The sequence below is a fragment of the Balaenoptera borealis genome, assembly GCF_965194805.1.
Source record: "Balaenoptera borealis genome assembly, chromosome: 6".
NCBI lineage: Eukaryota > Metazoa > Chordata > Mammalia > Artiodactyla > Balaenopteridae > Balaenoptera > Balaenoptera borealis.
Window position 1 is genome coordinate 39412784 of NC_138863.1, and position 24428 is coordinate 39437211.

At 36.6% G+C, this 24428-nt stretch overlaps 1 protein-coding gene across 1 annotated transcript in view; it reads left to right on the forward strand.

Annotated features, from left to right (window-relative positions):
• Window positions 1–24428, forward strand: part of DNAH7 (dynein axonemal heavy chain 7) — a 246606-nt gene that overhangs the window by 72433 nt on the left and 149745 nt on the right. The window contains exons 19-24 of the mRNA XM_082397280.1: window positions 609–795; window positions 10528–10721; window positions 12238–12436; window positions 15113–15253; window positions 19611–19823; window positions 23483–23592. Of these exons, the coding sequence (XP_082253406.1) occupies window positions 609–795; window positions 10528–10721; window positions 12238–12436; window positions 15113–15253; window positions 19611–19823; window positions 23483–23592 (1044 nt within the window). The remainder of the gene's footprint in view (window positions 1–608; window positions 796–10527; window positions 10722–12237; window positions 12437–15112; window positions 15254–19610; window positions 19824–23482; window positions 23593–24428) is intronic.

A 24428-nucleotide genomic window follows, 5' to 3' on the forward strand; every position in this document is an offset into this window, starting at 1 on the left:
GAGGAAGTTAAGTTGTTTTTGTTCTCCATATTTAGAAATAAACTGATAACTCATTGTAAATTCAAAAATGCTTCCTTCTCACGAATGCCACACTGGTATATTTAGGATTATGTAGATTTTTCTTTAAATGCCAGTTATATCTTATGAATTGAAATATTTTATTCTGGAAATAAAGCCTTTATGGCCCCAAATTTTTAAAAAACTGAAAAAATAAGAATGTTAAAAGAAATAAATCTTGGATGTAAATTACCTTTCCTAAGAAGCTCCGAGTGCCCTTGATTGAGAATACCATTAGTATCTCTAAAATCTCATTTCTCAGTTTGTACCCTTTGTCCATAGAATCGGATTGCAGAAAAGTTTACTGATATACAGAAACCAACCCATTTGTAGATAGGTACATCTAACATGTATATATCTGTATTAGCATAAATGTTTATGTTATTATTTAGAGACAGATTTTGTAGAACAAAGCTAGTAGGTAGAAGAATGGAAATTGGAATAACACCATTGCATATAAGATTGACAGCCTAGTCATGGTTTTTGAGTTTTATCATCTGAAACATTGCTTGGTTTGCTGTTGATAAGAGCCACTGTGTTTTGCTTCTCAGGGAATGGGAGGGCAAACTCCTGCTGCTTCAGGAGATTCTGGATGAATGGCTCAAGGTCCAAGCCACGTGGCTGTATTTGGAGCCCATTTTTAGTTCTCCGGACATTATGTCTCAGATGCCTGAGGAAGGCAGACGATTTACAACCGTGGATAAAACATGGAGAGATATAATGAAAAGTGTAGTACAGGTAGGTAAAAATCTCTGAGAATGTGATTGTTTTGTTGAAGTGACATGATTTTTGTTTTCAAAACAATCTAAATAAGCCATTGTCTTTTTCCCATATAGGCTCCTTTTCAGATATTATTTTAGAATCCCAGGAGCAAGAAACATCAAAAGGAAAATAGATGTTTTGTCCTGATTACTTATTGAGGTCAAAATTGAATTTGCATTATTTAATGATAGTGGTTCTAGCAGTGGTTCTTCCTGGACGCTCTGGTAGGAAGACAGTGTACTCAGCGCGCACTGTCCTGTCTGTTCTCTGGCCCCCATGTTACTGGCTGCACCACCACTGAAATGTACTGTGGCGGGAAAAGGTCAGCATGCCAACCGCTCAATCAACACGTTTCTCTGTAGGGACCAAAAAAAAAAAAAAAAAAATAGAAGAGCTGCAAAGGTAAATATACTTAAAGGGCCCAATAAATACAAACAAAATGCAATCTACCAATCAATCACCACACAAATACAGTGGAGAACTTAGAATTTAAGTTAAGGAGGGAATTTAATAAAAACCAGTAACACCGAGAAAGGTATGGTTTTTGTTCAGTTCAAAAGGCATTTATTTATTTACTGCCTGCAAATCATGGTTTGTGTGTTAGTGGAAGTTAAGATTAAAATACAAGAAATATTAGCTATTAAATTATATCATTAAATGAATATAAACTTCTCTATTGGTGTTTTGATCAAATACAATATTGTAAGATAGGAAGAGTATTATCTTAAAGTTTTTCTACCCTAAAATGGAAATATGCATATTTTTATTATTTAAACTTTGAAAATTGTGACACTAATCCTAAATACTGATGATACTGTATCAGTGTCAACTATATGATTTTATAGGAAAATATTCCATAAGATGGACATGGGTCTGTTTATTTAATACGTTTACTTCGTTTTATGTAATAATACTTGAAACAAAGCTTCTGTATAAACCAAACTTTTGTAGAGTTAATCACACTGGAATTCCATATTTAAAGGACCTACTGGTGAGTCACTTTGTAACACATTTACTCATTTCTAATTAATTTGTTTTATAAATTTAGCCTCTCCTATATTGTTTCCTTACAACAGGGCAAAACCCTTAAAACATGTATACATTTTTGTTTGGAAGGGGATGAAGTAGAATTTTTTTGTTGCCCAAAAAAGAAAAAAAGTAGATGCTTGTATTCTCCTAGTTAATATAATTTTAAAAGTTAAAAAAATTCTTTTTTTGACATTTGATCAAAATACTCTTCAAAATTCATATTGCTAGGGAAATTTTATAGATAGTTCAATGCCTAGGAAAGGGGAAGCTATGCTGAGTCTAGTAAATAAAGGAGAAAGATTTTCAATTCTATAAAACCAAATTAAAAACATATTAACAGAAAAACATTACTTACTCTCATTCCCAAATAAGCAGTTTTCTTTGGATGACACTTCATTTACTTTTGCTATAAGACTTGATTATCTTCTTCAACTGGCTTTACATTTTCTTTTTCTCAATATGTTAGTACTCAGGACAGCTTTTGTCCATATTCTCCAGAGCTTTGCAAAGAAACATAAATCCATATTCTCTCAGGAAGGCTAATGAGGATGATCTGTATAGTAGAAGCCACTGGATTAAATGCTTGGTACAAAAAGCCATCACTTTCAGTCTTAGGGGTTTCTAATAAATGTTCTTTTAGAACTATGCCAAGAGAAAAGGCTCAGAGGTTAAAAACAGAATGTAAATGATGCTGTTAATATAAATGGCTTGATTGAGGTTATCTTGGTTCCTTAAGGTATAAGCATGAAATTGTTGTATGTTTTGGTACCTGCTCCTAACTACGCTTGGCCAAAGGCTGTTTCTCAGTGGGGAAAGCTCCCTTACTGACCTTTCAGTGTAATTCCAGAATTTTCCAGTCACTTTTGGTTATTAAGATAGTTTTGCCTATGAAGACCGAGCTGTACCTACTTGAAAACCTCAATGTCTTGTTCTACTTAGAACTCTTCCCCTACCCGTAATCAGGTAGCCCTGAGGCTCTGGTTGGGTGGGGACTGCACCCTCCCACACTGCTTCTCTCTTTCCTGGTCTTATCACTTGGTATTGGGACAGGGAGAAGGTAGGGAGGAGGTGAAGAGAAAAAGGGAAGGAGGGGGAGAAAGTAGAAAGAGGAAGAGAGAGGGAGAAAGAGGGAGAGGGAGAGAAAATGTACTGATGTAACCGATCCAGCCAAATTGGCTCTTCTTTTCTTTGGTGGTCATAAGGTGGGCGGCCTCCTGTCTCTGGTACCTGCACTGTGCCTTTACTGTTGGTCCTCACAACTAGTCTAGCTTTTTGACCAGTTGTGGAGAGGTGAAGTCCACAGATTAACTCAGTGTGGACAGGTGAAGACCCCGACAAGCTCTGGCTGCTGAGGGATGCTATCTTGAGCATCTCCCCTAGGTTTGGTCATCCTCTGCCAGACTTGACTCCCATCTTCCAACTGATCTACCAATGATGGCTTTTGCCACATTCCTCTCATATGCATGTCTTTGGCCCCATATTCTAGTAGTAGTTCACAGATCTGTAGCCCTTAATTTCACCTGGGGTCTGCAGCGCCTGGGATCCATCTTCTGTACTTCTTGGTAACCTTGAGCACATGGTCCTTGCCCTTCCTTCACCTGGTCGTCCCACCATACCACCTTCTCCCAGAGTTCTTCTCCTGTTCTGATAGCACTGGCGCAGGTCAGCATGCTGGTGATGGAACAGACTTCCAGCTGGAGAAGAGAACGTCAGCCTCCTCTCTTTACATGCACTTGAAAACTTTTCTAGGGACTCTCTTGGGCCCCCTCCCTAATACAGGACCAGTGAATTGCCCATCATTTGGGGTTGAAAGAAGTGGATAATCTTTTGCGTGTACCCAAACTTGACTTTTGATCCACATGAGTCTTTTGTATTTCGTACAAGGCAGGAAAAGGCACTCTTGAATTTCTCCCCAAACCTTTTCCTTTTGTAGTCTAACCGCATCTCAGGAAATATGAACACTATTCCCCTCATTTTTCAGGCCAAAAGCATAGAGTCATTGTTTTTCTTTTTCCTTTTACTATAGTAAATATGATCGCTTGGCACCAAGCATCTCACCTCTTTCTAGTGAGCTGGAAAGCTAAAATTGTGTCTCCCAGAAGCCTTAGCATCTAAGTTTCTGGAAGCGAATTCGATTTCGATGATTAGGTACGCTCATTTGGGATTTGGAAGGCCTACAGTGGCCATCTTCTTGCCATTTTAGCTATTTCTGCTGTCAAGCAAGATCACTTTTTTTTTTCTTTTCTGACAGACTTCAGTGTCTGGTCACCAGTTTTATGGGTATTTACAGCCGATGATGATGGTGGCTTCGTGATCCTGCTCTCTGATCCTAGAATCACAGCCACCATGGTGTGTTCTTGAATGCAGTTACTTCTAGTGGTGGCGTCCTTTTGTCCTTACTGAGGCAGAGGTAGCAACACTCCTGGAAGATCAGTTCCACAGGTTCTAGGAGTCTTTCCTGGAAGCCCAGCCTGGAGTGTGCTCTCCTAGACCTTCTAATGATTTTGTAATAACTTAATTCCCTATATTAAATTTCCTTTTGCTTAATTACCTAGAAGGATTCTGCACTGAACTCTGAATAAAGATATCAGACCCTCAAAGTTGGCATCTAGGATCTTGGTCTATATGACCAGGTTGGATTTTTAGGGTAGTTAAAATCTAGTTACCATCTGAAAATGGAACCCTGGTGGTACCTGGCATGCACTCCAAAATTCACTTACTTAAATTATTCTCTTGGTTTCCTGGAATGAAGCGTCTGTTTTACAGGCAGTGCTTTGGTGGACCAAGTGACTGCTGTGGTAGGTCAATAGAGTGCAAATTTGAAATACAAGGGATGTGAGATGGGCTGAATTTTTTCTAAAGCACTGGAGAAATTAAAGAAATGGCATAATTCAGGGCTTAAATTCTTTGCTCAAGACATGGTCAGAGGATTAAGGTGCTTCTGTGATTGCCCTCGAGAGCCTCTTAAGTCTCATAGCTACAAATCTGACATAGCCAAAAATTATAGAGTCTGATCCAGCAGGTTGCCAAATTATAATGTAATTTAATTCACAGCCTTGCCAGATCTGTTCTGTGAAAGATAATTTACCTACTGGGAAAGAGTGGGATGGTGAGAACTGAGGATGGGGACAATTGAGTGAATTTGATTGACTTTGGGTACCCTGACCCTCACACTGAGAGCCTCCCTTGCCAGAAGCCTTGTCAGAATCCTAAGGAATATAGGAGGTATTATATTGCAATAGTGCTTGCCTAGGGAGAACCTAAGTTAGATACAGTCAAATGTATTGATGTGAGTGCACTTACCAGAGATCCTGGTTTCCATGAGCTAGTCAGGGAGATGTGAATGATTTCTGTTTTACTTGCTTTTTTGACCAAAACCTGGCTTCCGTGATGGCCTACCTAAATGAAGTTGAAATGCCAAAAAATCCTTGATATGATTTAAAGAAATTAAAGGCTGGTTTATAGATTGCTGCAAAATATTTCTTGATTTAAAGAAATTAAAGACTGGTTTATAGATTGCTGCAAAATATTTCTTGCGTATCATCCGGAAGCAGAAATTACAACCTTCCTCGCCCCCTACTTAGGGGATTGACTTAAAAGGTAGTAGGAAGGGAATCCTACAACTTCAATAAATATTAGGGGTTTTTTAGACCTTGCCTATACAAATGGCCAGAAGAGTGGCTCTACATTGATCATAGTCAGTAGCAAACAGTTTGGCTGTATGATCAAGGACTTAGAAGAAACAAGATTGAAAGACTGGCAACAAGGAGGTCTGAGGAAGAGGTATAAGGGATCACAGAATAGACTAGAATATGAGTATATTTGTGCTCCATGTAAGTGTTTAATAATACGCAGCACTGCAAAAGAAGGCACTTGATAATATTAGTTGACCAGTTGATCTATTTTGTGAATGTCAGTCAGCATATGCCATTGTATGCACAGTGAGCTATGAATAGAATAATCACATGATATGTTGTCCAGACTGCAGAATTTCTGAGAGTTAAAGCAATTAATAAGTAAGCTAGGAGAGCAAGCATAAACCAGAACTCTCCTCATCAAACTGGAGGAGGTCACTCAAGCTACAAACAAAGAAGTCATGATGGCAGAGGTGGGAATTATGGAAGGACTTGTCATTAGGGGCTGTCCCTTACCCAACACTGCTGAGTGTCCAAGCTGCCAACAGCAGAAACTAAGAACATGCTTCTGATACAGGGTCACACCTGAAGGGACCAGGCAGCCATTCAGAAGGAATTAAATACATTGGACCTCTTTCAACTTAGAAGGGATCAGTGATTTTTCTGCACCAGAGGGGTTTTCTTTCTTATTCCAAGTTTCTGTCAACACTGTCATTCACTGACTTACTGAATGACTTATTGTCACAGTTTCCACACAACATTGCTTCTGCTAAGGAACCCACACTACAAGGGAAATAAGGCAATTGACTGATACTCATAAGATTTACAGGTCCTATGTGAGCATTGACCTCGTAAAAAGTGGAATGTCTCATGTTGAAGACTCAGTTGCTATTCCAGCAGGAAGAAAAGTGTGAGTTTGTGAGTTTGGGGTGCAGTTCTAGAGGATACATAGCATAAGTTCTCAACCAGCTCCAAATACAGAGTTTCTCCCATAGGCAGAGTACATGGGTCTGGGAATTAAGTGAAAATGACAGTGACACTTTATACCAAGTCACCCAATAAACTTCTCAAAATAATTTTGCTTCCCTACTTTTGTTCTTGCTAGTTGAAGTATCTTAGTATCCAAAGGAGAAATGCTTCTGATGGGACATGGCAATGGTTTCCTTGAACAGGAAGTTCTTGATTTGCTCCCTCTACCCTTTTACCTCTCTGTCCTTATAACTTTTACCTTACTCTCTCTATTCCAGCCACACTAGCTTCCTCTTTTTTCTTCTTCTTCTTTTTTTCAATCACACATGCCAAGCACCCTTTGCTGTAGAACCTTTGCTCTGACTGGACCCTGTTCCTGAAATGCTGTACCTCCAAATATCTGCAGAACTAATGAGTACCTTTGCTTCCTGAAGTCTTTTCTCAAATATAACCTTTATAAAGAGGCTCACATTGAGCATCGTATTTAAATTGAAACCTGCCTTTGCCTTTCCTGGCAATCCTGGTGCCCCTTTTCGTGTTTGCAGCATCTATCACCTCTTAACTTAGTATATGATTTATGAATTGTTATGTTTGTTATCTATCGTCTGTCTCCTCAGGGAGGCTGGGACGTTTGTCTGTTTTGTTTGCTGTTGTGGCCCAAGCACTGAGAACAGAGTCTGACATCTATCAAGTCCTCCATAAATATTTGTTGAGTGAGTGGGTGAATAGTTAAATTGAGATTGATCCTTGAGTTATTGCTAGTTCTAAGAATTCTGAAAAACCTTCTCTGAAAATTCAGTGTTAGAAACCTGAGTCCTAAGAGCTGGATTAATCCTAGAAACATCCTGAATCTTGAAAGAATTTCTATTTTTGGTGAGGTCAAAGTATCTGAAAGTTGTAAGGGAGCATAAAGGTCTACTCAGTGAACCCACGTTTCCTTTCTTAGCACTTAAAATGTTTAAAGAGGATCTTATTAGTTTTCTGTTGTCCAGGGTTTTCTGATTTGGAAGTTTATGCTTCTGGAAGTTTATAGAACTGGCTTGAGCTTCATTCCATTTAAGTGTACTTTCTGTGAAGCTTCCTGGCAGCAGTAATTAGAATGCTCTCTCTGTATACCCCAATTAAAGTTTCAGGCCCTGATATCACAGGCAATTGGTTTAGAAATGTAAATCAACCAGTAGCTTGTCATTTGAGCTGATGAGATTGGTGATACTTGTGAAGCAAAAGAAGACACGTAAAATTTGTAAAATTATTTCTTTAATACCAAAAAATAATAGCAGTTAATAATTCCTTTTCCTCTCCCAAAGCCGAAAAGTAATTAAAGCGTCAAAGGAGTCATACTTAGTTTCACATTTCTGGTAGCTTTCTGTTATAACACCTTATTGTTCTGTCTTGAGAACCTTAGCTAATAAGTTGGTACAATGGGGGGGGGGGGGCCCGTAAGTTCCTTGAGTGCCTTTGTGTGTCTGCAGGCTTAACTCATCCTCATTCACTCAAGCATTCAACAAATATTTATGGAATGCCTACTCTGTACTAGAATTTTGTGGCAATGCTTAAAGGAACTTAAAGCCAGTTTTATTTTACTATGATAAATATCTTACCAGAAGGATGGCAGTTTATAAAATGTTTATTTTAACTCCATTAAACCAATGCAGTGATGTAAGTGACTTACTCCATGAATTCCCCCAGAGTAGTGTCTCTCTGTCTGTATCTCATCAAGAGACAGTTATAGAAGGCGAAATGGAAAGGGTAGTTTCAAGCTTATGTGTGTTCTAGGCACCATATTAGGTGCTTCCAATATTTTGTCTAATTTGGTCTTCATAACAACTTTGAGAGAGGGCTCTTATCCCCATTTTAAAGATAAGAAAGTAGAGAGTCAGGTTAATTAAGTGATTAGGAACCAGGTCTGTTCTTCTCTTCATCTGATGTAGTCTCTGTTCTGTTTACCTTCTCATGGGAAGAGAGTGTTTAGTTTCCAGTCCAGAGATGATTGATTACTTTTCTATGTTTTTTTCTTAAGTCCATACACCAAGGTACATAGATTATCACCCGTGTTCATTCAGGACTAGCATATTTGACTCAGCGTCATTGAGCTGATCTAGATAAATAGGTTTGACCTCAGGAATTCAATAAAAATTTTTTTGCTCAAATGCTAAGTGCTTCCAAGGGGTATTTCTTTTGTAATTGCAATATTTAGGGAAAGAAATATGAACTGTTGTTTTAAATAACTGATTTTTTTTTAGCTTTCAAATCTCAGATCCAAAATAGCGAATTGCAATAAATTCTTTGGCTGAGAATAAAACAAACATTGTTAATTTGTGAAAGGAATTTTTCACATTTATTAGCAACATTTTTTTTTTTTTTCCAACAAAGAAAAGCATTCTTTTCCAGAAGGTGGCACTCTAAGAACACCAGTTTGGTTTTTGAATTTAGGAGTACAAGGGTACTGCTCCATACTTTGTCGAATGAACTGCACATTAAATTATGACCTGAATCTCTGTCATGCTTCTTTTTGTGTGCATTTTTAAATGTTTATTTGAAACATAAAACTCTTAGGAAATATAATGTCTTTAAAAAATTGTGCCTCTTTAAAGATAAGTGAATTGCATATGTTGCATATTCCATATGAACCTGTTCTACTGAAAAAAAAAACAGGTATTAATGATGATTATTTTGTTCTTTGATTAAATTGCTGTGTTCCCAAGTTACATTGTTATATTTCAAAACAAAGCAGAAAATTATCTTTCCTTTCCAGTCACATTGAAAGTATATTAACAAAAACATGTTCCTGCAGTAGAATAACATTTCTCTGTGAAACAATTTACAGTTGAAATTTTTGATTGATCTCACAGTCAGTACCAAACTCCCTTTGGCTAAATACCAAAGATAAGTTTAAATTAGTTAATCTTAAAATTCTTTTTAATTTTTAATAATATTCCCTTGATTTGATTTCATGTAAATTTTCTAAATGTACCAGTATATTCTCATGAAGTTTATTTGGTCTGGTGATTAAAATCTCTAATGTGTTTTGCCACCTCTTTCTCATACTTCTAAGCCTACTTAGTAAAGAATTCTTCTTTCTTTGTCATTGGTGTCAGTGGTGAACACTGAGTTTGGGATTATAAAACCAAGACTAGACCTGGATGACATCAATCATGTGTTAAGGAAAAATAGTAAAAAGAATTTTATTTCAGCTCTGTCTAGATTGTGTTTTAATATGTATTTCTAAAGATTTTCATAAGCCTGGTGGTTACTTGTAGGGGTATTTTGAGAAATCAGTAAACTATTTCTTAAAATATCAGTTCTTAAGACCAGCTTTTGGTATAATTCTTATTTTGAATCCTACAGCATAAAAGAAAGCTTTTAAAAATACTTGATTGTGTTTGAATCCCTTTAAAGCAAACAGCTCACAGTGACACTTTCAAGTGATAGAATGTTCAGAAATCCATGCCTTGAAAGTAGAACAATCTTAGTCTCTAGAGAGTTCAGGACGAACACACCTTGAACTTCAGTCCTTCAACAAGCAGAGTGTTATAATGCAGTTCCAAAGGTAGTTCTTTGCAATGTAAGAACTTTATGGAAAGCTCCTTCCTCCACGCTCCCAACCCCTTATTTTTATCTACCCTCATAAAACAGGAATTGTTATTTTATTATTATTGATAACGATAATATTCAAAATAATAATTATAATGATGACATCTTTTTAGAGTACTTTTCCTCAAAGAACAAAAGACAAACATATCTCATACTCTTTTGTTTCCTCCTGTCCTTCTTGTAAGTTCAGATAGTGTCCCCCTCCCCACTCCTGCCACACTCATTGTCTCTCACAGTTCCCAACTTAGAATGAGAAATTGTGGCCCACGTCAATGAGGATCAAGTCAACGTGGCTTTTACACAATTAAAGAGGCTGGTTAGATCTAGACTATGCAAGAGTACTTTTAAAAAATAAGTAAGTATTCACTTTAAATTTTGAATAACGTTTGTTATATTAAAACCATGCAATCCCAAATATAATAGGAATATAAAGTCAATATGAATATCAAATATTTTTTAGTTGTACATTTTTTATTTTTAGGATAAACATGTTCTGGCAGTTGTAACTATTGAGAGAATGCTGGAGAGGCTGAAAAAATCTAATGAACTTTTGGAACTCATTCTTAAAGGACTTAATGAATATTTGGAAAAGAAGCGTCTCTTCTTCCCCAGATTCTTTTTCTTGTCTAACGATGAACTTCTTGAGATACTGTCTGAGACTAAAGATCCCACTAGGTAAGTAAGATATACATTTATATTATACGTAAATAATACATGGCTAAGTTTATTGCCTTTAATTTTCAGAATAATGCATAACTTAAATATATATGATTTTGTTTATGTAATAACTTTTTTCAAGACTATTCTAAATCGTATCAATAATCAACTTAAATAATTATTGAAAACATAAGGAATACCATTAAATGACATTTTTCCAAATGTGATGAATCTTGGAGTGGATTTCTCATTTTATCACATATTTTCTTAGAGATTTTTCAGAACACATCACTCTTCTACATCCCATGCAGAATAAAAGTCAGCGCCCTCTCAGTGGCTTGCAGTCACCCACACAGGTGCTCCCCCATGATCCTTCCTAAGTCATCCCCCACCAGCTTTCTTCTTGTTTATTCTGCTACAGTCCTTGCAATTCTCCCATAAGAGGGGCAGCCTCCTTCCTCAGTGTACTGTTTTCTTTGCCTAGGATCCTCCTCACCCAAATATCCATAAGACTTCTTTTACCTCCTCTAGATCTTTGTGGAAACCTGCTCAACATCTGCCACTCAAGAAGGGCTTCCCTGGCCACTGTGTTTAAAGTGGCAACCCCTTCTAGCACTCCCTAGTCACCTTTCTTGATTATCTTCTCTGCCTCGTTTTCTTTCAGCACACTTTTTATCATCTGGCTTACTCTATAATGTGCTTATTTGTTTGCTGTTTGCTTTCCTCTAGCGGGACATAAGCTCCATGATGGCTGAGATTTTTGACCTTTTCCCCCTCACAGCTGATTCCCTATTCCTTAGAAGAGTGTCTGGTTTACATCAGGCAGTGAATAGATATTTGTTAAATTTGTCAGTTTTGTGTCTTGTGCCTTCAAAGTAGGAGAAAAGTAATCCAGACAAAAGGATAAATTTAGACTCAGATTTCCATCTGACGTTTTATACTCTGCCCATTTTTTGCCTGTTTGAAAGATAAATTCAATTGGTCATTTGTAACGTGCCAAAAATGAGGAATTTAGTCAGTTCCGTCTGTATTACAATGAATAGACTAAAGTTGGGCACCTTCAAAGTAGTTGATTTACTTAAAGCACTAAACCTAGTTCATAATTTGCAAGCAGTCTCTGAAGATCCCAGTTGAAATATCTACTTTTTGTGCATTTGAAGATTCTTCATATTAGTGTTTTATCTGTTGGTCAAGATTGGTTTGGTCCTTGTATTACTTTTAACAGCTTTTGATTCATTGTGTTGGAAACATAGGCCTCATGTAGCTCTTATTATAATTGTAATTTTACAGATCTTTTTGTGATTATTCCATTAATGATGATCTCCCTTTGGACTGTATAATCCATGCATCCGTGCAGGCAAGAATTGTGTTGTTTTTTTTTTTCTATCAGCGCTTCATCTCTAACATCTAGCAGGGGCCTCATGCATAGTGCACATTTATGAATTTTGAATGAAGATTGGTATACAAAGAACACTGATATTTAGAGAATTGCTTTTATTTGGTTAAGTCTCTTAAAAATTTTTTTTCCTGACAGAGTACAACCTCACTTGAAGAAATGTTTTGAAGGAATTGCAAAGGTGGAATTTACAGAAAGTTTGGACATTACTCACATGAAGAGTAGTGAAGGAGAAGTGGTGGAACTCGTAGACACCATTTCAACCGCCAAAGCCAGAGGTCAAGTGGAGAAGTGGTTGGTTGAGTTAGAGAGAGTTATGATTAAATCCATCCATAAGGTAGCCGACTGTATTTATTATTATTCCTAGTAAAGATGATAGAACGTTAATGTATTATTGATAAATGCACTCTTATTTAGACAAACTGAGTCATGAATTACCAATTCAATTGTAACAGATAGATTGAAGGCAAAGATATGGTCTCTGATAATAATTTTGTAGTGACTCACTTGAAAAGTGAGACAAAATACCGTACATACTACAACAAACTTGGGTTTTAGTCGTGAGTCTGTCTCATTTCTTGTGCTTTCAATGTTAGACACACTTTGGTCTGCATGGTCTGTCTTTAGTCTCTCCTTGGAAGCACCTCTCTACAGTTTCACATCAGTCTCCTTGACATGTATGTTCCTCTGGTGGTTCCTTTTGTTCTGTGAATATATAAAATATGTACCAAAATGTTAGAAAATCATAAGTACTTTCTACAATTAACAGTAACTTCATATTTTCCATTATCTCAGAAAGCATATTACCACCTCAATTATTTGTAATTATTTTTGTTAGTAGAGAATTTTAAGTCGAGGGAGCAAATAGAGCTTAATTGAGCAGTTAATTAATTTTTTACTATAATGTGGGCTTAGCATTCAAGTTCCTTACCAGGAATAAAAATCATGATTGAGCAGGGAAGCATGAGAGCAAGAATGAAAAGGAAATATGGCATCAAGTCCTAATCAACAACAGTTTTCGTGAATTTTTCAGATGCTGTCACACATTATTGAAAAATTCACTGGAATCTAGGTGTTTAATGTACATCATGTGTCTTAATGTTCCTTTCTCTTAAATATAATTTTAATATCTGCCTGCATTGTATTTTTTCAATAGATGCAAAATCTTCAGGACAGGTTCCCATTTCTCCCTATTATGGATTAAGTGATAATGAATGTCCTTATGCATACTGGTTTCTTTGATTGAATTATTTATTTTCTTACGATAACTTCTCATATGTAGAATCACTGGGCAAAAGAGGATGAGCTTTCATAGGGCTTGATAAATATTGACAAGCAGCTTTGCCATTTACGTAGCTATCAGCAGTTAAATGCATTTCACTTCGACCACTACTTAGCAGCATTGAATTGGTTATATGGTTTGTTAATTGATGTATACAGTGGTAACTCATTATTTTAGACATATCTAATACTATTTCAACTATTATTTTAATTTTGTTTGTCAAAGTACTCAGAGAAAATATTTTGGTTACCATTTCAGAGCATTAAGATGGGGTGGCAAGTAATCGGCTAGGAAATATCTTCCCCAAATGTTCATGTGTAAGTTTGTGTTGGTAGGAAAAATGCAAGTGAATGCCATGTAAAATACTACAGATAGGAGCTATGTGTGTTACTGTGTTGTGCTATATGTATTTGCATGCTTGAAAGGCTACTGCATGCCTAAATTAAATGAATTTTGTGTCATTTCTAAATAATAAAAAGTCATGTTCTTGGCACCTTTGCCCTTTTATCTTACTGGATTATCATGGGTTTAATACTGCAGTTTGCTGTAGTTTGGCAGTTTGCTACTGCCAAAATATGTTATTTTTCATATATGGCATACACAGTTTACTAATATATTTTATATACAATATTCTAGAACTTTATGTAATCATATTTCTCCTCATCCAACTATATAGAAATTTGTGATTTAGATTTTAATGCCTCCCTCCTGTTCTCGCCACAGTGTCCTTCTAGAACACATATTTATTCCATCTTTGGCATTTCTCTACTGTACCTTCTATTCTTTCCTGTGTTCCTCCCATCTCTCAGTTGCTCCTTTTCACCTGCCCTTTCTGCTTCCTCTAGCCTTTTACATTTTCTTTATTATAAATAGACAACATTGCCCTTCATTTCTTTCCAACTCCGTAAATATCCTAGCTAAACTAAAAATCCAGAAAGATTCGCCTATCCTTATATATTTCTCAGAAGAATGTAATTTTGACAGTCTTTTCTGAAATTCAGACATTAACGTGACTATCACCTCATAGGTGCTACTATTTTTGATTGATACATATAATAGATTGGAATGTTTCCCACTGATGGCTGGTAGAAAGAGTGGATCTATGAATTCACTGAAAACATATGTAGTAAAGTACATGACTTAGGCTTCCTGAATTTACAGATCTCAACTCTCCATGAATGAATTATATATCCACCGTGTCATCATAGCCTTGGGTATCAAACTACAGGACTGAGAGGGAGTGAGGTCTGGAAACACAGGAGGAACTTTAGAGGAATTGTGTAGTGTGCTTGAGTGTGCATGTACACATATACACATGGCTGAGTGGGGATCTGATTAAGTTCAAAGAAAATAATCTGTGAATTTGACAGATCTCATTTTGGAATTATTTGAACTTATGTTTTGTAATTAAATTGCTTGTGTTTGTTCAGTCCAAATGTATCTAGGACATCTTTGGCTACGACTGGCCAAAGAAATATTTCATATAATGTGGTTCACACAAATAGATTATGTATCAGCAAAATAAGATGCTATGTAATATATTTGTTTTGCTCACAGGTGTATGGAAAAACTTGAAATTGTCTAGTTACATGCTTTAAATCTTCATCATTGGCTAAGATGTAAGAAGTTGAGCAGTACAAGATAATCCACTCAGGAGTTAGCTCTTCATTTTTTAGCTTGTTCAAGTAAAGTATGAAACTGTTTACCTTTAGCATTTTCTTTTTCAATTAGGTAATTAGAGACGCACTTTTTGCCTATACACAACATGAACGAATTAACTGGGTAAGAGATTGGCCTGGACAGACAGTTCTCTGTGTATCCCAAACCTTTTGGACAATAGAAGTACAAACAGCTATTGCAAAAGGACAAAAGGTAAGCTTTTATTACCCACAGGTTTTGCAGCATTTTTAAAATAGTTATAATTGCCAAAATACAATTATTCTAAAAAAAAAATAAAGACAGTCCACTCAAAAAGCCAAGCGTACTGGAGCCTCAATCTTTTTATTATATACATTTTTATGCCTTTAAAAATACAGTAATAATAGGACAAAGAAATGTCCTAAACTCAGAAAGATTAAGAGGAAATACATAATATAATTCTCTTTTATATCTTCAGTAAAACTACCCTATGAAGACAAAAGATATTAATTGACTTATTTTGACTATTTTAATTTTTAGTGTACTGATTTTTAGTAAATAATATTTTGAATGATGTTTAATTTTAATTACTCTAACAAATATATGAATTTAATATTATTAATTGAATTGCTGTTATTAATTAAAAACAGAAGCAGCATTCTTTTTTTTTTAAACTTTTTGGGTTTGTTTGTTTGTTTGTTTATTTATTTATTTATGGCTGTGTTGGGTCTTCGTTTCTGTGCAAGGGCTTTCTCTAGTTGCGGCAAGTGGGGGCCACTCTTCATCGCGGTGCGCGGGCCTCTCACTATCGCGGCCTCTCTTGTTGCGGAGCACAGGCTCCAGACGCGCAGGCTCAGTAGTTGTGGGTCACGGGCCCAGTTGCTCCACGGCATGTGGGATCTTCCCAGACCAGGGCTCGAACCCGTGTCCCCTGCATTGGCAGGCAGACCCTCAACCACTGCGCCACCGGGGAAGCCCCAGAAGCAGCCTTCTTATCCATAAGGTAGGATTCCAAGCAGGTCAACTTTTGGTTGACTGATAGGTCAGTTGGAATCTAGCAATTGCAGATGTTGTTTAAAACCATGAGTTTTTAATGTATTTTTTACATGGAGTTCGGCATTATTGTCTGTAAGGTACTGTTGAACACTGCTGAGTGTTGGGTTTGAGAGAGACTCGTATTCTCTGCAAGCAGGCAGATCTCATAGAGGAGTGAGCTGAGTGACACATGCTTAGTTCACTCCAACTTACCAACAGGTCACTTATTTCTCCTCTGAGGAAAGGATAAGGGCGTAGGGCAGGGACTCAGGGATTTTTAGGAAAAAGTCTTTCTTCATGGAAACCAGAGCATGGGGAATGAGGGTTTCCCTTACAGCAGTAAGCCCTTAGGGATACTCCTGGGCTCTTGGCCGTCTATGTGCATGTTTCTTTTCTCCCCAGTGGGTCCAGAAACTTCATTTTGTCTTTTTACTTTTAAGCTTCCACTCAGCCACCTCCCCACACAAAGAGATTCCTCTGTCGCCAATGTGGGTTACTGCGGGGACATGTAGCCCTCTGGATCTCGCTCCTTGCTTGCTGGCCCCCCAAACCAACATGCCAACTTTCTCATTCACCGCTATGGGAAATGGAACAAAGACGCAAATGTGAGCAAATAAGACAAATTTGTAGGCATCTTCCACATTTCTTCAGTTTAAATGTGATGTTTATTAAACCTCCACCCATCTGTCAAAACCATATTTTTCTCTGGAACAGGAAGGAGTCGAGGTAGAGAATTTAAGTGTAAACCTTTCATGCTTCTCCTTATCTCCCAGGCGTAATTTGTATCTCAAGGGACACACAATTTAGGTCATTCCATTTCAATGTGTCCTCTGCTCAAAGCTATCTGCCTACAATTCTTACCATATTGTTCTTACCGTATTTTATACAGATACAAATAGATTTTTTTTTTTTTGGTTTACAACAGTATCCACTGATACTGAGATGAAGTTATTTATTCACTCATTTAGTAGTTTACTCCATTTTATCCCACTCATGTAGTACGGTGCATGTACGGAGCCATTCACAGAGAAAGCCAAAATGAGAATCCATACCTTGAGTGACTGCTACTCCAGGGGGACTCAGCTTCATAGCCGTAGATCCTCTAAAGCTGTAATTTAGTGGAACTTAGCAAGCCTTTTTTGCTGTTACTTGCTGGATTGTTCTCTTCTGTTGTGTTTTGTGATGTTTCACATAGCTACATTTCATGGAATGAAATGAAGTGTTGTACGTGTCCTTAAAAATTAATTCTTTCCTTTTTCCTCTGCTTGTGAATACTCTGCTTCAATATGCCCTTCATCTGCTGCCTGTGTACCTTGTCCCTGTCTGTATCTCACGCATATTCAGTTTGTTTCGGTTCTGCAGCAGCATCAGGAGGGGATGGCACATGTTTTAGTACTCTAAAGCATTGATGATTTAAGAAAATTTAATATGTGTTTCTATCATGGGAGGATAGCACATGTTTTAGTATTCTGTATGTTGATAACTTTTTCCTTAATTAATGTGTGGTTCACATTTGAAACTGATATCTTTGGTTCAGTAACTGGAGACTCTTGGCAGCCTCAGAGAAGACTAGACGTTTCCATTCTCTGCAAACACTCCAAGGTGTCTGGAGCTTGATGCTATGATAGCACCATGTTGTACTGTCCCACTTCCAGAGGACCCATTCCCCTCAGGATCTGTTTCCATTTATTTATTCAAGGAATATTCACTGTGGAACTAGTCAGTATATGAGCTATTACAGGGGCTAAAAATGAGTGAAAGAATCACCACTGTCACAGAGGTTGGGTTATTGCAAATATTGATATGATTTTGAGTCAGTTTATCATTGTGTATGTAGAGGGAACTAGGTATGATAAAAATATGATTCCAGACAGGGTTTATTTTGGATGACTATATAAAGTATTGATAGTTACCTTTAGATTCATTAGTTCACTGTACAGAATAGTTTACAATGAATAAAATGCAACAAAAGTAATTCAGTATCCTGATTTTTTTTTCAATCTAGCTGATCTGAATTCTCATTGATTTATTATACTATAGTTCCTAAAGAACTTAGTTCGTCAGTTTGAAGCTAAATTTTAGTTCTAAATCTGTTTTTCTAGTATAGCAAAATACATTCTGCTAATGTAAATAGTAACAAATTCTTATGGACATATAATTTATACCGTCAGGTCCAAACATTAAAAGTTTAATCTTATGCCTTGTGTTGAACTACAGTATGTGAGAACTGGTAAGGCTCCCAAAGATCCTGACTTTTACTGATTAGGAAACTAAGATTCACCACCTGGCGTAGTTTGTGTTCCTAGGAACAAAACTATTCTTACTAATTTGTGTACTCAATATACTTAAATTCACTAATTGGCTCCAAGAATTTAAACACTTGGGGTTATTTAAACATAGGTGGGACAGAATTTTATTTTTCACTACTTATGAAGCAAATTAATAGCAATTAATTATGAAAATGATATAAATGGAATAGTGTTCAAGCACCAAACTTTTGAAAAAATGACTTCCTAAAAAAAAGGATAAAATATTTCAAGGAGTAATAAAAGTGACCCTTAAAGAAACAAGTCTCCAACTCTATCCTTTAAGCTTTTCTCATCCTCGGAATTCCTCATTTTTAGTTTCATTGCTACCACTTACCTGGTCCTAAAGGAGTGAAATAAACTCATTGGTGTACAATGCTTATTAAGTATTATTAGAGTGGGGAAAAGTGACCACATCAGCCTGCTGGAGCATATTTACACTTCCCTTAAGCACAGCAGTTTTCATTGATTTTAATTTGATTTTCCTAAACCCTCTTCTCTTTTTCAAATACTAATCAGATTTACCCACCAGAAAAGAGACCCCTCCCAAAGCGAACCTGATCCTTAGAACTGGCCTTAGCTCACCGTAAACTAAAATGTTAGGTGTTTTGTATTTTAGGATCTTTACATTTCAAGTGGCACAAATCCTACTCAGAAGCTCACACAGGAGTACTAGGAGGATTCATGAGATCTAAGGTAGAGCATTTGGAATCAGGATCTCAGGGCTTCATCACTGCTGCAGTTTCTCTTTTGTTGTCTGTTTTTCATCTTTACTGGTCTCTGTCAGGCTTTTTTTCTGCAGTGGGGTGAAGGCTTTCAGTAGCTTTGGATTGGCATTCTGAGAGTCTCCCAAGCCTAGTGAAAAGCACTTTTCTTCCTATCTGTATAGCAGTCCCTGGAAAGAACTGTGATTGGCTCTGGTTGGGTCACACATGCCCTCCTTCATGTTGCCTTGGAGATGGGGCAATATGATTGACAGCCCACAAAACCATAGAGCATACAGGAGTGGAAATGGAAAGGAAGGGGTGTTGGGTAGGCACAAACCATGTATGTCAACTATGTCTGGCCTGACTGAGCTTGTTCACCTAATACTTTTGTAGTAAAAAATTTTTTTTGATTATTTTTAAGTTATGTCATATGGAAAATTATAATAAAAATGTAGAAAATACTCTGTATACATGCTAGGTCAAAATTTTTTTGTTCAAAAGGATTCTGATGACACTGAGTAATTATATCTTATTTTCTTTCAGTCTCTTGAGCAATATTTGGAAAAATGTAACAAACAAATTGATGATATTGTCACCTTGGTTCGTGGCAAATTGTCCAAGCAGAATCGGGTTACTCTGGGAGCCCTTGTGGTGCTGGATGTCCATGCTAGAGATGTTCTCACAACACTTGTTAAAAAGAAAGTTAGTGATGACTCTGACTTTGAATGGTTAAGTCAGCTTAGGTACTATTGGCAAGTAAGTAATATCACTGAATGTTATTACTCAGCAATTTCAGCTCACAGCTATATAATTTGTGCTTGCTAGCTCACATGAGAAATAGTATCAGTAATGTAGGATTTTTCTTGCTGATGGCTGACTATACCTAAACAAGCATTCTCCAGATTGAAGATTAAGGCAGCCAAAAACTATATGTCAAGTGTTTGAAAACTGTGTTTATATCTATATCCAAATGTATAGTTACATAGAAATACATATACATATATAGATGCACACAAACTATGAGTAATTATAAAGAATTACTCATTTGAAATTAGTCATTATGCTTGCTGAATCTGTAAAATGTTGAAACTAATCAGTTTACAATTGTGTTCTTAGATTCCTGATACATCTAAAGAGTGTACAAATCAGACTGTTTTAGTCTGATTTAGTCATTAAACTTTCCTCTTTTGTTGATCAATTGAACTAACCAGAAACATGATCTGGAGGAAGGTTTTTATCAAGGGATCTTTGTAGTTGGTGATGTCAGTCACCATCAGGAAGGCAGGAGGAGCAGGAACAGTACAGTGAACAAGGCTGGACCTGCTGAGGGTGGGAAGAGAGAGCTGAGGATTGGAGATACAGACTCAGAAGTTCTCATCATATTCACTTTTGTGAAAGGCTTTAGGAGGTATGGAGTGGGAGGAGAAGAGATACAAGAACCAGAACCCTCGAAAACCATATGAGGCCGTGAGTATAGTGGTTAGGAGCTCAGACTGTAGACTGATTGTTTCAAATGCTACATCCTCCCCTTACCAGCTGTGTGACTTGGGCAAGTTACTTACTCTCTTCAGGCACCAGCTTCCTTATCTGTACAATGGTGATGATGATAATACTCCCTCCAGTGAAAACAAGTTGAACAAATGACTGAAAATATAGGAGAATAATGAACTATCAAAAGGAGTAAGAAAACAATCCAATTTACAATTGCTCAAAAAGAATAAAATACCTAGGAATAAATTTACCCAAGAAGGTGAAAGACCTATAAACTGAAAACTATAAGACACTGATGAAAGAAATTGAAGAAGACACAAATAAATGGAAAGATCTGTGTTCATGGATTGGCAGAATCAACATTGTTAAAATGTCCATACTACCCAAAGCAATCTACAGACTTAATGCAATTTCTATCAAAATTCCAATGGCATTTTTCACAAAAATAGAACAAACAATCCTAATATTTTTTTATGGAAACAAAAAAGACCCCAAATAGCCAAAACAGTCTTGAGAAAGAAGAACAAAGCTGAGGCATCACACTCCTTGGTTTCAAATTATACTACCAAAGCTAAAGTAATCAAACCAGTATGTTATTGGCATAAAAACAGACACATAGATCATTGGAACAGAATAAAGAGTCCAGAAATAAACATACACATATATGGTCAATTACTTTACAACAAAGGAGCCAAGAATATAAATGGGGAAAGGACATTTAATAAATGGTGTTGGGAAAACTGGACAACCACATGCAAAAGAATGAAATTGGATCACTATCTTACATCATACCCCCAAATTAACTCAAAATGGATTAAAGACTTGAGTGTAAGACTTGAAACCATAAAACTCCAAGAAAACATAGGTGGTAAGCTCCTTCACATTGGTCTTGGTGACTTTTTGAATTTGACACCAAAAGCAAAGGCAGCAGAAGCAAAAATAAACAAGTGGGACTATATCAAGCTTCTGCACATCAAAGTAAAGCATCAACAAAATGAGAAGGCAACCTACTGAATAGGAGAAAATATTTGCAAATTATATATCTGATAAGACGTTAAATCCAAAATATATAAGGAACACATGCAACTCAGTAGCAAAAAAAATCTGGTTAAAAAATGGGCAGAAGCAGCTGCATAGCCCAGGGAGATCAGCTCAGTGCTTTGTGACCACCTAGAGATGTGGGATAGGGAGGGTAGGAGGGAGACATAAGAGGGAGGAGATATGGGGTTATATGTATGTTATAGCTGATTCACTTTGTTATAAAGCAGAAACTAACATACCATTGTAAAGCAATTATACTCCAATAAAGATGTTAAATAAATAAATAAAGCACCTCCTGGACACTTAAAAAAATAAATAAATTAAAAATGGGCAGAGAATCTGAATAAATAGTTTTCTAAAGAAGACATACAGATGGCCAACAGGCACATGAAAAGATGCTCGACATCACTAATTGTCAGGAAAATGCAAATCAAAACCACAAAGGAATATCATCTCACACCTGGTAGAATGGCTGTTCTCAAAAAGACAAGAGGTAACAGATCTTGGCAAGGATTTGGAAAAAAGGGAACCCTCATGTACTTTTGGTGGGAATGTAAACTGGTGCAGCCGCTATGGAAAACAGTATGGAGACTCCTCAAAAAAACTTTAAAAATAGAACTACCATATGATCCAGCAATTCCTCTTCTGGGTATTTATCTGAAGAAAACAGAAACACTTAACTCAAAAAGATATATGCACACCCATGTTAATTGCCTTATTCTTTACAACAGCCAAGATATTGAAAAAAACTAAATGTTCATTGATGGATGAATGGTTAAAGAAGCTGTGAGATATATATGTAATAGAATACTACTCAGCCATAAAAAATGAAATATTGACATTTACAGCAGCATGAATGGACCTTGAAGGCATTATAAGTCAGAGAAAGACAAATACCATGTGATCTCACTTATATGTGGAATCTAAAAAACAAAATAAAATAAAAATAAAAAACAAGCTGATAGATACAGAGAACAGATTGGGGTGGGGGTGGGGTAGGTGAGAGAAATGGGTGAAAGGAGTCAAAAGGTCCAAACTTCCAGTCATAAAATAAGTAATTCATGGGGATGTAATATATAGCATGGCAACTGTAGTTAATAATACTGTATTGCATACTTGAAAGTTGCTAAGAGTAGGTCTTAAAAGTTCTCCTCGGGCTTCCCTGGTGGCGCAGTGGTTGAGAATCTGCCTGCCAATGCAGGGGACACGGGTTCGAGCCCTGGTCTGGGAAGATCCCACATGCCACGGAGCAACTAGGCCTGTGCGCCACAACTACTGAGCCTGCACACCTGGAGCCTGTGCTCCACAACAAGAGAGGCCGCGATAGTGAGAGGCCCGCGCACCGCGATGAAGAGTGGCCACCGCTTGCCGCAACCAGAGAAAGCCCTCGCACAGAAACGAAGACCCAACACAGCCAAAAATAAAAATAAATAAATTAATTTAAAAAAAAAAAAAAAAAAAAAAAGTTCTCCTCACAAGAAAAAAATTATATGTATGGTGATGGGTGTTGACTTATTATGGTGATCATTTTGCAGTAAATATAAATATGGAATCATTATGTTGTATCCGAAAACTAATATAATGTTGTATGTCAATTATACCTTAATAAAATAGTGTTAGCAAGTTTAAAAAAAGAATATATAAGAGAGGTAAAGAATAAATACATTTTCCAAAGTTGTTCTATGGGGAAAATTGAAACCAGTGACTTCAATTACTTATCCAAGGAAATTAGATATTGAATTCTTCTAGTGAATTAAATGATGCCTGAAAAGTGAAATTTAAAGATGTTGTTTACATCATGGCTATTATTTAAGAGCTTGAGGTTTCATATTATTTATATTTTTATTATTTAAGCTAACTTCGTTTTATCTGATTTGTACTAGGAAAATCATTTAGAAACAAAGATGATCAATGCTGGTTTACGATATGGATATGAATATCTGGGTAATTCTCCTAGGCTGGTTATTACTCCACTCACTGACAGGTGTTACAGGTAAACTCATTAATTTAAAAATCTAATTGGAGCAACTTTCACTCACTCCTAAATCACTAAATTTTTTAAGCACCAAATGTATCGTCTGTTATCTTTGCTGTCTTAATTCTTGTCTCAACATGACCTTCAATTTCTTTCTCTGCTGGCCTCTTCCTCTCAGCTCTAGAGCTCTAAGTGTTATCAGGCGTTTCTGTTATTTTTTACTTTGTTCATTTCTCCTTTCTTGAAACTTCTGACTCTTCCTTTTGGATCATTTGAGGCATCCTCTTTTTTCCCCTGAAACAAGGAATTTTCTAGAATTCTGTTTTCATGTATTGTTTTGTCTCATGCTTCATGGTTTTCTGAATGTCCTCGTCCATTCTTAGGCTTTAACAGCCTACAATCCTGAAGATCCCCAAACCTGTATGTACCTCCAGCCAAGGTCTCTCTCCTGTTAAGTTTCTCCAAACACATGCCTGCTGGATATCTCCATCAGATATCTCATAGGTATTTACATGTACATTGTTTTTTATTGTCCTGAATAATAAAAGACCTTTATTTTTAACTCCAAGGTCCCATCTCCCATATTCCAAATTATTGTCAAATACTAAATTAAACTTTGTTTTTTCATTTTCTCCCAACTGTAACTAGTTTATTGACGAAACCAGTCTCAGGATGCAAGCAGAAAGCAATTTTGTTCTTTTTTATCACCATTCTTTTAAACTTGCTCTATCAAATATTTTCCCCATTTCTGGATGAAATCTAGGGTAGATTCCCTACTCTTTCTGGCAACTATAGTATGTTAATGAAGAGTGTTATTATTTTCAGGTACTAAAAGTCCATTTAGGTCTAAAATG